General features: G+C 33.8%; 1 protein-coding gene across 4 annotated transcripts in view; it reads right to left on the reverse strand.

Moving 5' to 3' along the window:
• The window catches only part of EHBP1 (EH domain binding protein 1), a 339673-nt gene that overhangs the window by 196317 nt on the left and 130398 nt on the right, over nucleotides 1–12958 (reverse strand). For all 4 annotated transcript variants that reach the window (XM_059943246.1, XM_059943245.1, XM_059943243.1 and 1 more), the window contains exons 6-7: nucleotides 8159–8340; nucleotides 5445–5584 (exon numbers count right to left, since the gene is read on the reverse strand). In XM_059943246.1, coding sequence (XP_059799229.1) covers nucleotides 5445–5584; nucleotides 8159–8340 — 322 coding nt within the window. The remainder of the gene's footprint in view (nucleotides 1–5444; nucleotides 5585–8158; nucleotides 8341–12958) is intronic.

Raw genomic sequence — 12958 nt, forward strand, 5'->3', positions numbered from 1 at the left:
ACTCTCTCTTCCTACTCCTGAATTAACTTTACCAACTATAGGAAAAGGATTAACAAACACCAGGCAACATGCTTATGGTAAAAATAAATCCTGATTTATAAACTGCATCTGGATGGGAGGACTCTAAATGGACTATATCCCTGATGGAAGGCCATAGCTTGAGCTTCTCTAATTGTGGAGACTCTCGTAACTGAGCATGTCCCTTACAGGGACCCTGAAAACTATACCTATCAAACTATTACAAAAGATAACAGTTCTTGTGCAACATGAAGATTCTAAGTCAAGGTAATCCCTGCTCCTAACTATGTGGATCTTGTCTCCTTGTACCCAAGTTGTCATTTGGGGGAGAGGTCAAAGAACAGTACCTAGGCTGCCATGAAAACTCCAGTGAAAGAGGAATGTTCTGCTGAATGCTGTTTCCTGTCCAATATCCTCCTAAATGAATCTAATACTAAGTTTGGGCTATTCAGGTCCTGTGAGTCTGAATGCCTAACTAGAATCCTTGCTGATCTTTGCCACAATTATAAGTATACCAGGGGCCTTTCAGGTGTCTCATGATGTCTGGTTTTCCCAATAATGCTCTGTTGTAAACTGTTTCGTTTAAACCTAATTTTCTGAGCTACATTCAATAGGACTTTGCCACTTATGCAGAATGTCTTTTTTTCCCCTTTCTGTTGGTGTGTATTCAGAAATTGAACATGAATCCCAAAGATGGTCATTTCACCAAAAACTGGTTCAAGCATTGTGAGGTTGCCATACAGATGTAGGCATTGTTTTGAAACCATATATACTTTCTAATACCAGCTACAGTAGACTTTCCATTCAAAGGCTTTGTTTTTCCGACTCCAAGGTCAATCACTCCCACTACATTTCAGTGATTTTTCCAACTGCCCATTCATGGGTGCTGCACCTCTGCAGAAGACATCTATACAGGTAACTTCAATAAAAGGTTCCTGCCTAAGAGCCAGTCCCTGTGTCCAGTTAGCAGTGAATTCTGTCTCAGACAGACAGAGTAGGGGCTTGTGATCAGTCTAAATATATATACCATGAATTTACTTTTACTTCTAGTAAAGTCTGTAATTTCGGAAGATATACTTTGTCAGTTACTAATGATTTACAGCCATGTTCCACAAGAGCACAGGCTAAATGAATAGCCTCTAGGTGTCAATCTAAGATATACCCAAAGTAATTCTAACAGTCTGTTTCTTCAAGAAGCTTGCAGCTTAGTTGAGGAAATAATGTACCCATATAATTTTACTGATATAATGTGATTGCATTTTATGCATTTATAATATATACTTAATACAGGCAAAATTTTAAATAATAATTCCTTTCTCCATAAAAATTGTGTCAACAATTTTTAAAGCTGCAAGAAAGTGTGAACATAAGCTGTGTTTAAGTTATTGCCACTTTAGCTGGTAAATAAAAATACCCACCATACTTTATTTGTACCATGTTTATAAAATACATTCATTTTGTTTACTCTTAAGCTATTATTCAAACATTACTATTGTTAAATTTTAATATAGTTTTTATTATCTTAAAACTATTTTATTTAAACAGTTTTACAGTGGTAGTGCTGGTGCTGAAAAAATATTCCTGAAGTTAACCTTGGAATGAAATTTACAGGTGCTAAAAAATGCAACTCAGGAGGCCAAACAACTGCCATAACATGCTGTGCTATTAATTTAAGTGATTGTCCTCTGCAAATATAATAGAAAATGCTGAGAAAAAAATGTAACATCAAAGCATAAGTATGTTACAATGATTGTGGGTTTACCGACTTCGAACTTGAATGTAATCACCCACCGTCCCTACTTACCTATGCTCCCTCAACACACATTTTATATTCATTACTTTTGGGAAACTAGTCTTGAATTATTTAAGGTCTGAATTATGTGTCTCCTCCAGATCACATTCTTTCCATAAAATGGGACCATCCCATCTTACATAAGATAGTATATGATCAAAGGTCAAAATGAATGGGACAAGATAACAAGGCAGAGTGATCAATATGGGCTACAATAGGAGATGGAAGCCCTCTCATTTATGGCCTTTCAGTTAACATATTTTAAATTCTCAATGTGTTCCAGACAATGTGCTAGAAGCTAGAGACAAAAAAATGATCAGAACATGTCTCTACCTTGAAGGAATTTCATAAAATATGGACAGTAAATACATAAATAAATAATAACACAAACCGGTAGCATTCTGAAGAAATTCTGGATCATCATAAATTACATTAAAACGATTGCTTCAGCTAGGGTCAGAGAATTTTAGGCTATCTAAAAAAGTTATTTCTGCAGTGGAAATTTTAGAAATTAAGGTATATATATGTATGTTTAAGCAATAAGGGTTGCTATGGTATGAATGTTTGTGTCCCTCAAAATTAATAAGTTGAAATCCTAATTCCCAATGTGATGGAGGTAGGGCCTTTGGGAGGTGATTAGGTTATGAGGGCAGAGTCCTCATGAATGAGATTAATGTCCTTATAAAAAAGACCCAAAAGAGTTCCCTTGTCCCCTTCCACCACGTAAGGAATACAATGAAAAGTCTGTGACCCAGAAGACGGTCCTCATCCGACCATGTTGACACCTTGATCTCAGGCTTCCAGCCTCCAGAGCTCTGAGAAACAAATTTCTGTTGTTTATAAAGTACCCAATATTTTGTTATAGCAGCCCAAATGGACTAAGACAAGAGTTCCGTTATAAAATCTAATTATTACTGAATCCTTTCATTAAATCTGTATTTTGCTCAAAATATGTCCTTTCTTTTCTTTTCAGCACAGAACTTGTGACATGCTGCTATCACCTTTTTTTCCCATTGCTATGATGAAAACAGTACAACATTGCTCAAAACATCTATGACTATGAAAATGTGTGGTTTTCTTGTTGCTACCTATGGTATTAGTGCCTAATAGAGATTTAGTTTTAACCAAAAGCCATATACAAAGAATAAACCATATTCTCTAATTAAAAGGTCAAATCACATCCCACTGGAATTACAAAAAACTCATGCTGTAAGAAAATGCCTGCAATTTTAAATGGTACAGCAGTAGCACAAAGGATAGAGTGATCAAGTTTAAGATGGAGAGGGCATGAAAGGTTTCTTAGAGGATGTGGCAAAAGAATTAAAATTTGAAGGATAGGTGGGAAGTCATTGGAGGTGGTTAAGGGAAGGACACCAACTTACCTTCCTAAGTACTTCAACTAGCCAAATAAAACAAAGAACTCAAAGATAGCAAAGACATGGCATTTTAAAAAGTATTGTATGATTTTGCTGACATTATAAACAATGCAAATGTCAGCATTTATTATTGAAAAAAGAAACCCAAAATGTTATTGAAATAAAAATAATAGCCAGGAGGTGTTGGAGGGAGAAATGCAAATAAAGAGAGGAGAGAATCATATTGAATCTCACAAGGTGAGTCAACACATTCTGTTTCATTTTTAATGTTAGTAGAGAAATACAGGTTCATTCAGTTATCCCTCTAGCTTATTTATTTTAGAGGATACTATTCCAAAATGAAAACAGAGGATATATAACTTCCAAATTACTCTATTAAAAAATGCTTAAATAAAGAACATTTGAGAATGGCAAAATGTAAGGGGTGGGTGGGAAAAAATAATAAGAAAATTCCCAAATAAAAGTATAAAGTAATATAAGTGAAATTAAGTATGTCAGCTATCAAGAAATACAACCAAATACTGTTTATAAAGAGAAGTATTTAACACAGATAGGATTAAAAATAAAGTGATAAATACACCAAGTACAAAGAAGGCATGGATTACATATATCAACATCAGGCAAAAATTCAAGGCAAGAGGCATTAAATGGGGCAAACTGATCAAATTATAATCCACGATGAAGCTATAAGAGAATAAATTTTTATAAACTAAATAATTTAGGACTGAAGTTCTCTGTCTTTCACTGATGAACTATACAAAAAGCATAAGAATATAAATGACTAAATAATATAAATGTAAAGTTTGGTCTAATAGCTACATGCTGAATCTGACAAATAGAATATACATGTAAAAAGATATTTATGGAAAATTTACAAAAACATCAGATATCTACACTACAAAGAAAAAGATCTCAATCATATTTTTTAAAAAATTGAAATATGACAGGCTTCAGAATCTTATTTGAATTAAATTAAACTAGAAATAAACAAACTAGAAATAAACACAACCCATGACAAAGCACGTTCTCCAAAACATTCCTGGGTTAAATAAGAAATCAACATGGCAATCATAAATTAGAAAATAATGCAGCTGACCCTTGAATAAAACAGGGTTTAGGGGCATCAACCCTCTGTACAGTGGAAAATCCACATATAACTTATAGTCGGCCCTCTGTATTCATGCTTCCTCCAAGTCCTCAGTTCTTACATATGTGCATCTACAGATCGTGTAGCACTGCAGTATTTACTACTGAAAAATATCTACATACAAGTGGACCTATGCAGTTCAAACCAGTGTTGTTTAAGGGTCAACTGCAATTTATAAAATTTGCTCAGGACAAAACGTCTATCTTTGCATACAAGTCTGATCAATTCCTTATAACAGAAGTATTGCAGAGGTGAAGGTCATTGGAGTTGAGGAAGTCACAGAAGTTTTTGACTAAGAAATTAAATTGGTCATCCATGTGATCAATGGAATTCCCCCATACGATAGCAAGAATTTAGGCAAAGCCAAGAGATGGGTACCAAAGTGCCCAATGAATTTGGAAAAGTCACCAAGAGGTGAATAGATGATAGAAGTCAAGGGATAGCAATCCAGAAATTTACAGCAATTTATTAGCTGAAAGGAGTATGTATATAGTGCTTGATTTTCACTCCAATAATAAAGGTATAACATCAATTCCTTAAGGGTGCTAGCCAGATTGATGATAAACATTTATTGACCAATTAATACAAAGAGGTTCTAACCACTTACCATCTTAGTAGTTTGATCAAACCAGCTATAAGAAATACTTGCATGGAAGTGTCTAGATATAAGGATACATAAGATGTATACAAATTCAAAACAAAGAATGCCCATACAATTTATGTGAATAAATGAACAGGAGCTAGGAGAAGGTAGCCAATGCATCTCCTCATCTTACCCTTAAGACAGATTTTTACTTATAGAGGGTTCATCCATACATTGACAAAATAAGTATGAACATCTTTAGGCTACTTTATACTATAATCAGTAGTTCCAATAAAGTTTGATGCTTTCTTGACTAGCCTTGGACTTGATCTTAAACTGCTAAAATCTGTTATTTCCATCAGCACGTAAAGTTTCCAGAGAGCTAAATGGTATATTATATTAGGAAGCCTTAGGAAAGAAACAATACCTTGTTAGTGGAATTGTTTTTTTCCTGGGAAACAAAAATGAGTTTTTCAACTCTGCAAAAAAAAACAGATAAATTTTTAGTTTAATGCAAATAACACCAACCTGTAATTTTTGCTGCCTTTTCCTCTTGGTTCACTCGGTTCTCATCATCATCTTCATTATCTTCCTCAAAGTCATCTAAATTGCCAATGTCAGCTTGCTTCATACTCATCAAACTAGCCAAACTTTGCATATCTTCATCCCTATATCAATGATAATACACAATTTATTAAATGACATTACCTTAAAAAAGGTTGTTTCTTAAGAAAATAATATTAATACATTTCTTCTTTCTAAACATTAACAAGACTTTTTAAACAGTTATACAAAACTACTGAACAATCTAAATATTCATTCATTAATTTTTAAATGGCACCTTTAATTAATAGAAAGCAAACAGGATTAAAACTAACTGGTTAGGAGTTAGTTTAATTCTGTGCTGCAGATCTAAAATTTTCTTCATGGAATTAAAGTATGGTTTTCTGATCATGAAGTCTGGAAACAAAAACTTGTTTCATAAAACAGTGGGACAGTTTGCAAATCAGATGAGATCTAGACTTTAAAAATATTCAAGTTTGCAGAAGGAATTAGAATAGAAATTCTTAATCTGAAGTCCATGAACCCTTTTGGTTTTGTGGGTAGGAGTAAAAAAAAGTGGTAAACCCCTGTAAATTATATTTAAATCTTGTTTAACTGTGCATTTTTCTCAAAGGAGTTAAAACTCCCCTAAAGTTAAAAAACTACAGTAATTGAAATAGCACCCGAAAGCCTAGCCTTTTTAAGAATTACAGGATAGAAAATGACTTGGGTTAGTTAAATACCATATGTTTGACAAAATGTAAAAATGTTTTTATATCTAAGTATTTTAAGTATAAATTTATAAAGTTTACATGAAATACTCTAAATGTTAAATAATTTAAGTTTTCTTGACCTATTATTTTACTTTAAATTTCATATAAACTACAGTGAATGAAACATATTTCTAACATGATACATACAAACTAAATTTCAATCTGCTATACTTCCCCCAAATTCAGAAAACTGAATTAAAACAGTTTCTCATGTTTTTACCACAATAAAATAAAAACAAAACAAAACAAAACAAAACCACTGTTTCCTTTGTAAAGTAATGCTTGTTAACATTCACTTCTAAATATGGTATGATTTTGTAGGCTAAACTGGTTTTTGAAAATCTTTGCATTTTATCTCATATAAGCTTAGAGTTAACAAAATCATTTTCCCCTTTTAAGACAAATTTAGTGGCACAAAGTCTGCATGGACAAAAACAGTTGTATTACCTTATATGAATGCCTTACAAACTGCTTTCCCATCACCAGGGTATAATTTCAATATATAACAGTGTTCTTAAAATGTTAACTTGCTTAATTTTACCTCCTCTATTTTCACCCTGAACATTTTTCTTTGGGATAGGTGAGTAGGCAAGGAATGAGGAGATAGAGAGGTGGTTTAGGGTGTTCTGAGAGCATTCTCCACTCAAATTGAGACATTTAGTTTGACTGAATTTCCTCTCACCCAAATTCCAATGAATGGTGCTAAATCACTTACTGCTTCTGCCCAGCGGAAAGGAGTCCACCTTCAAAAGATCTTCTCTGACTTTTTCTCCCTTCTTTCTGTGTTTCCTTTCCTTTCATTTTGGCTTGAACTTCAGAGTAAGGTCTTTATTTTAAACTTTTCAATATTTAAGTCTACAATTTAAAGTCCTGAGATGAAAGACTAATTGCTTCCATCCTGCACTGTCCCTCCACCACACTCACATAGAAGCCAACTTTCTAGAGAAGAGGCTTACTGTTATCTACCAAGTCATTTGTTGCCCTGTAGATGAGTGCCAAACATCTCTTTTTGACTGATGTACAGAATCCAGTCTAATCAGTCAAGTAGACATGGCCAATTATAGTAACCACATTCCACTAGGTCAAACACATTCAGAACTGTGATGCAGATTAGACTGCAATGTTCATAGCTGCCTTCTTCCTATCACCTTTTAAGTCTTAGGCACAGAATTTCCATTTCTCCTCTCACTGATCTTCCAGTCCAAGTAGGTGCTAACCCTTTCATTACACCCAAAACTTGCACCTACCTTTGATTTGACTGTATGGAACAACTAAGATAAATGTTACTAATTTTTTCCTGTTCTAGGTATGTTTACCTCTTTTAAACCAGTTAGAATTTTACTCTTTTAGGAGACTAGAACTAGGTGTAGGAGTTATCTTTGCACAATGCCTATTCAGTGCTTAAGAAGTGATATTTGAAAAAGATAGTGGTCATAGCAAGCTGGTTACGTAACTGTACTGTACCTTCCTATATAAGTTTTGGAAGGCTGAGCCAAAGAATATGCATTGGCAAAAGTTCCTTTAATTCTCTCATTCCTCTTATCCTAAACTTTTCATTTTGGCTTCCTCTCATGCCTCAGCTGCATCAAACAGCTCTACAAATTGAACTGTGGACTTCAGAGTACAACTACTTACACTGAACACATTGAAATATAAAACAGACCCTTATGATAACCTATAATATACAATTTAAATTTTTGAAAATTGCTATAGTCACTTTTATATTATTGATCATTCTCTAGAGTTGGAAGAGACTATAAATAACACGGAGTACATCTAATTCAGCCTCTGAAACAAAGAATTGGCAGGAATGATTGGTATGCGGTAGGATATTCTCAACTGTTAACAGTTTACTGAGTCAAAAGCTATTTACCTACAGTGTTTAAAACATACTCTAAAGTAGCTTATTTGATAAAAGAAACTTACGTGGCTTTTCCTTCCCGAAGGAAAATGCAAGATAATGAAAACTGAAGAGTGGCAGATACAACTTTTTTAGACAATGGCTTGAATTTTAACTTGACATCAGTCTGAGTTGGCATTGGGCTTGCATACTGTTTCATGTTGATGCTGGTGGTAGCAAGAGCTTTCCTTCGACCAGAAGGGGATTCCTGGAAGGTAAAAAATCATTATGTAATTTGGAGTTATTTACTTTACAGCCAAATATTTTTGAATGTTATTTTAATAATATGATTAAATAGCAGTTGAGACTTCCCTTTCCAATGAATTCCTATAACATAATATTGAAAAAAATTGTAATAAGGTTATATCACAACTTTCATATCTTTAAGTAAGTAAGGCAGATAAAAAATTGGAGAGAGCTGGCTCAGAGAAATAGGGGAAGACTAGAACAATCCTAAATATCTCAGGAAAGGAAAAGCAAGGAACGCAAACTAGGACAGAAAGTCTCCAGAGTTCCTGTAAAAAGAGGATCTAGCACAAGGCTAGGTGTTAAAAGTACTCAACAATTGTTTTCCTTACTTTAATTATATTTAATGTACCCTAGTGATATCTCTTCTTTCTGAACAATTCCAGTTTCTTATAGAACCCCAGCCTCTGTGGCATTCTACCTCGTTTTTTCTGCAGTCGCTGAATTCTATCTATCCTGTACTTTGAGACTTAATTCTTCCCAGGGCCTTTTCTGCTCACTCCAGTCTAAAGTTCTCTCTTCCTTCCCTAAGATCACATAAATCAAGTTAGAAAGAATTGGTTTCTCTGATCCTATGCCTGTGGTGGACACTGCTAATCGACCCCAGCAGATCTCAAGTCTTCTCCACACAGCTCTTGCCAATTCACTAGAAATGGAACACAAAATGAAACTTATTTGCTATCAAAGATGTTTAACATTCCATTAATAAGCTATCTCATTTCAAAATTATCCTTTATAGCATAATAGCCTAGGAAAATAACGAAAACAGAACGGCAAAACAATGACTGGGCATTAACTATGTATAAGACATGGTGTCAATTCTGGAAAGATATGAAGATGAATAAGACATAATCCCTGACTATGTGTTCTAATGGTAGGGGGAAATCCTAGATATAGGGTAATTTATAAATAACGTAAACCCAAAGTCATATACCAGCAATCCTTGGGCTTTAGTGGTCTGAGAGTTCAGACCTAAAATAAAACCTAATTTCCAAGCAGTGTGACCTTGAGTAAGTCAGTAAACTTGAGCCTTGGTAATCTTCCCTATAAAATAAGGAGACCAAATAGATATCCATTCAAACCCTACAATGGTTTCCTATAAAATTACTCAATTTTCTAACCAAGGCAGGAAAAACTACCATTAACTTCTGAATTATTATTTAATAAATCCTTATTTGTCCTATGATTGACAAACTTGCCTAAAATAAGGATATACTAATTTAATCAAAATATTAAAATGGCCTTTTTCAAAAAAAATGACATTTCTGCCAGCAGAACAAGTAAAAATGTAACGTAGCATCCCTAAAGAATACCTTGTTTTAAAATGTGGTCTTATCTGTCAGATTATGCACAGCAATATTATACAGAACTATTAGTGCACGTAGAGACTTTATGAATGAATTTCAAAAATGCATCAAGCACTTGAGAAGGATTTAAGCCCTCTCAGAAGAAATACTTAAGAATATGCAAATACCCTCAACTGAATCAAGTTGAACAGATGTGACTATCCCAAACAATACAAGTGTTCTTTCCCTGGTCGCTACTGTCAATCAAAGAATAAGATTAAGGTCCAAGGTTCTGACAATGTGCAAAATGAAAAAGTACGATCAGGGAGTATCAATTTATTACACTGATATGAACAATAATCTCTTATTGTACCTTTAGAATAGCTAACAACTACTATATAAAATATAGGATTTAAAGCCTCTGTTTTGAAAGCATGACATACAAATTGCTACATATTATTTTCAGGTTTGTTAAACAAATCTGTTTCACAAAATATGACATTGGTCCCTTAAGAGTAATTATTTAATTTTATAACCAAATAAACTATTAAAAATTAAGATAACTTGGAAATGAGCATAATTTTGAAAGCCTAGTTTAAAGATGATTCCTGCAAAATCTAGAGTTTTGATGATTAACATTCTGTCAATTTCATTTTTAAGGTAAAAATTACGTAGAAAGGTTTTCTGCTGAACTCAGATAGTTTTAAAGTATTTGGTATATTGGTATCTCTGAAACAAAAGGAAATGAAAGCTACTAAATTCTAAACACAATAGAATTAGCTGTACCACTTAATTAAGCAATTACTTGCTCAGCAACAATGAAAATGGCCCCTTGTAAGGTCTGAGCAGGTGAGCAGAACAGAGCTCTTTTGAGTCTACAACATCCATTTCTAATATTAACATAGGATCTCACTTAGAGTCTGTATCATTGATGGGAAAAGGGGCCTAAATGATGTTTCTAGTAATTCTTTACCCAGCTCAGTCATTGTTTTCCTCTTTAAAATTAGCTAGTCATAGAAAATGCATTTTTTACAAGAACAATAACGACAAAGCCATAAAGATCTTTCATGGCTCTAACACCAGCTCCATGAATCTTCACTGTTCATAACCATCAAGTCTATATGTTTACCCACCCAAAATTGATATCATTGTTATCATCAGTTCTATAAAGAAGAATAAAATAACGATTGCACTGCTATATGTCTTTCATACACTTTAGTCCTTCCTTAAAACACCAGGGATCAGCCTGGCAGAGAGAGTTTAGAGAATTATACTGTTGTCAACGTCCTAATGCTATTTCATTTCACATGAAGGTTGGATAAGAGGAGAGAAATAAAAGAAACAGTAAGAGGAACCCTTAGAGAAAGCACGTTAGATAACAGAAGTCAATAAGAAGTGAATGTTTACATATGTCTAAGACTAAGTTTCTGACTCTGGGCCCATGTTTATACCTCTGTTTGTATGTGAACCTGGCAGTATTTGGGGAATTACTTCAAAATCCCTAAAGCAGAAGTTCTTAAACTTCAGTGCTTATTAAAAAACAAAAATAAAACTAAGAAAGCTTTAGATAGTTTAGATACCTGGATCTCACCCCTAGAGATCCTGAACTAGTAAAACTAGAGATGGGCTCAAGAATCTGCTGCATTTCTAAAACTAATAAGTACCCCCCTCCTCCCAATTCCCATCCTGCCCCTCCCATAAGCACACTCCTTCTACCAGGTGATTCTGATCCAGTTAATCGAAAATCACACTTTCAGAAATACTTCCCCTAAGGAAATTACTACATAAAAGAAATTTTAATCTCATTTTTCATAAGTATTCTCTGTTATAAAAAAGACTTAGCCTATATACTTCCATTTCTTTGAAATCCACCTTATTACAGTTGTAATCAGACAAATCTGAATTAGAATGTGACACCAGCACTTATTCTCTAGCTAATCTTTGGCATATTTCTTCACGTATCTGAGCCTCAGTTTCACACTCTCAGACTGGCAAGTATTTTCAAATTTGGATAATACCAAGTGTTAATAAGGATGAGGGACAAGGCAAACTCTCTTAACACTACTGGAGAGAGTTTTGATGGATACAGCCATTTTGGAAAACAATTTGACATTACCTCGTAAAGTTGAACAGATGAATACTTTACGACTCAGCAATAATTCCCATCCTAGAAATATGTCCTAAATAAATTCTTGAAGTAACATATGAAAATACCTAGTAGAGTTTTTAGCATATAGTAGGTATTTAATAAACAGTATTTATTATTAATATTTATGGACCAGAACATCTGGAGAGAACATCTCTTGTCCAAATTATTCAAGTTAGGGTCTTCTTACAGAATAGTTCATTATATAATGTTTCATTTATTATGTACCCCAAGATAAATACAATTAATATAATGCCTTTCCTATTAAAATATTTGACTGACTTTCTCTACCTATTAAAACATCAAATAAAATAAACCACCTGCTAGAAATTTAACTCTTTCTCCCATATTAAGAAAACTAGGGGTTGGGGGAAGGAGAGAAGGAGCTTACATAGATTTTATGATTTTTCAGAGCTTTATTACATAGAATGTTCTAAAAACTTCTGTCATGTACTAATACCTTAATTATCAGGTTTTTTATAACACACTGAAAATTAAACTAATGGCATTATCATTTGAGGTTTTTTTTTTAACTGTGGAATACATCACACACACTAAAGTATAAAATATACAAGTACTACTTAATGAATAATAAAATGAACATCCTGTACCAACCATCCTGCTTAAGAAATAGAACAATACCAGTACCTTAAAATCTTCATTTTCCCTCTGAAATTGCATCCGTCCCATTCCCTCCTCCAAAGGTGACTAGACCCTGAATTTTGGGTTACTTCTTCCCTTCCCATTTTCAAAAAAGGAATACTACCTATGTATGCATCCCTAAAGAGTATATTACTAATGAATGGATAAACAAGAAGTGGTATATCCATACATTGGAATATTCAGCCTTAAAAGGAATGAAATTCTGACACACGCTACATCATGAATGAACCTTGAGGACATTTTACTAAGTGAAATAAGCCAGACACAAAAGGACAGATATTGTATGATTCCACTTATATGAGAAATAGGTACATTTATAGAGACAGAAAGTAGAACAGAGATTACCTGGCAATGAGCGGAGGGGAGATGAAGAGTTATTATTTAATGGGTAAAGAGTTTGTGTTTGGGATGATGAAAAAGTTCCAGAAACAGACAGTGGTAAAGGTCATACAATACTGTGAGTGTAGTTAATGCCACAAATTGCA

This window comes from Balaenoptera ricei, chromosome 13 (assembly GCF_028023285.1).
Source record: "Balaenoptera ricei isolate mBalRic1 chromosome 13, mBalRic1.hap2, whole genome shotgun sequence".
Classification (NCBI taxonomy): Eukaryota; Metazoa; Chordata; class Mammalia; order Artiodactyla; family Balaenopteridae; genus Balaenoptera; species Balaenoptera ricei.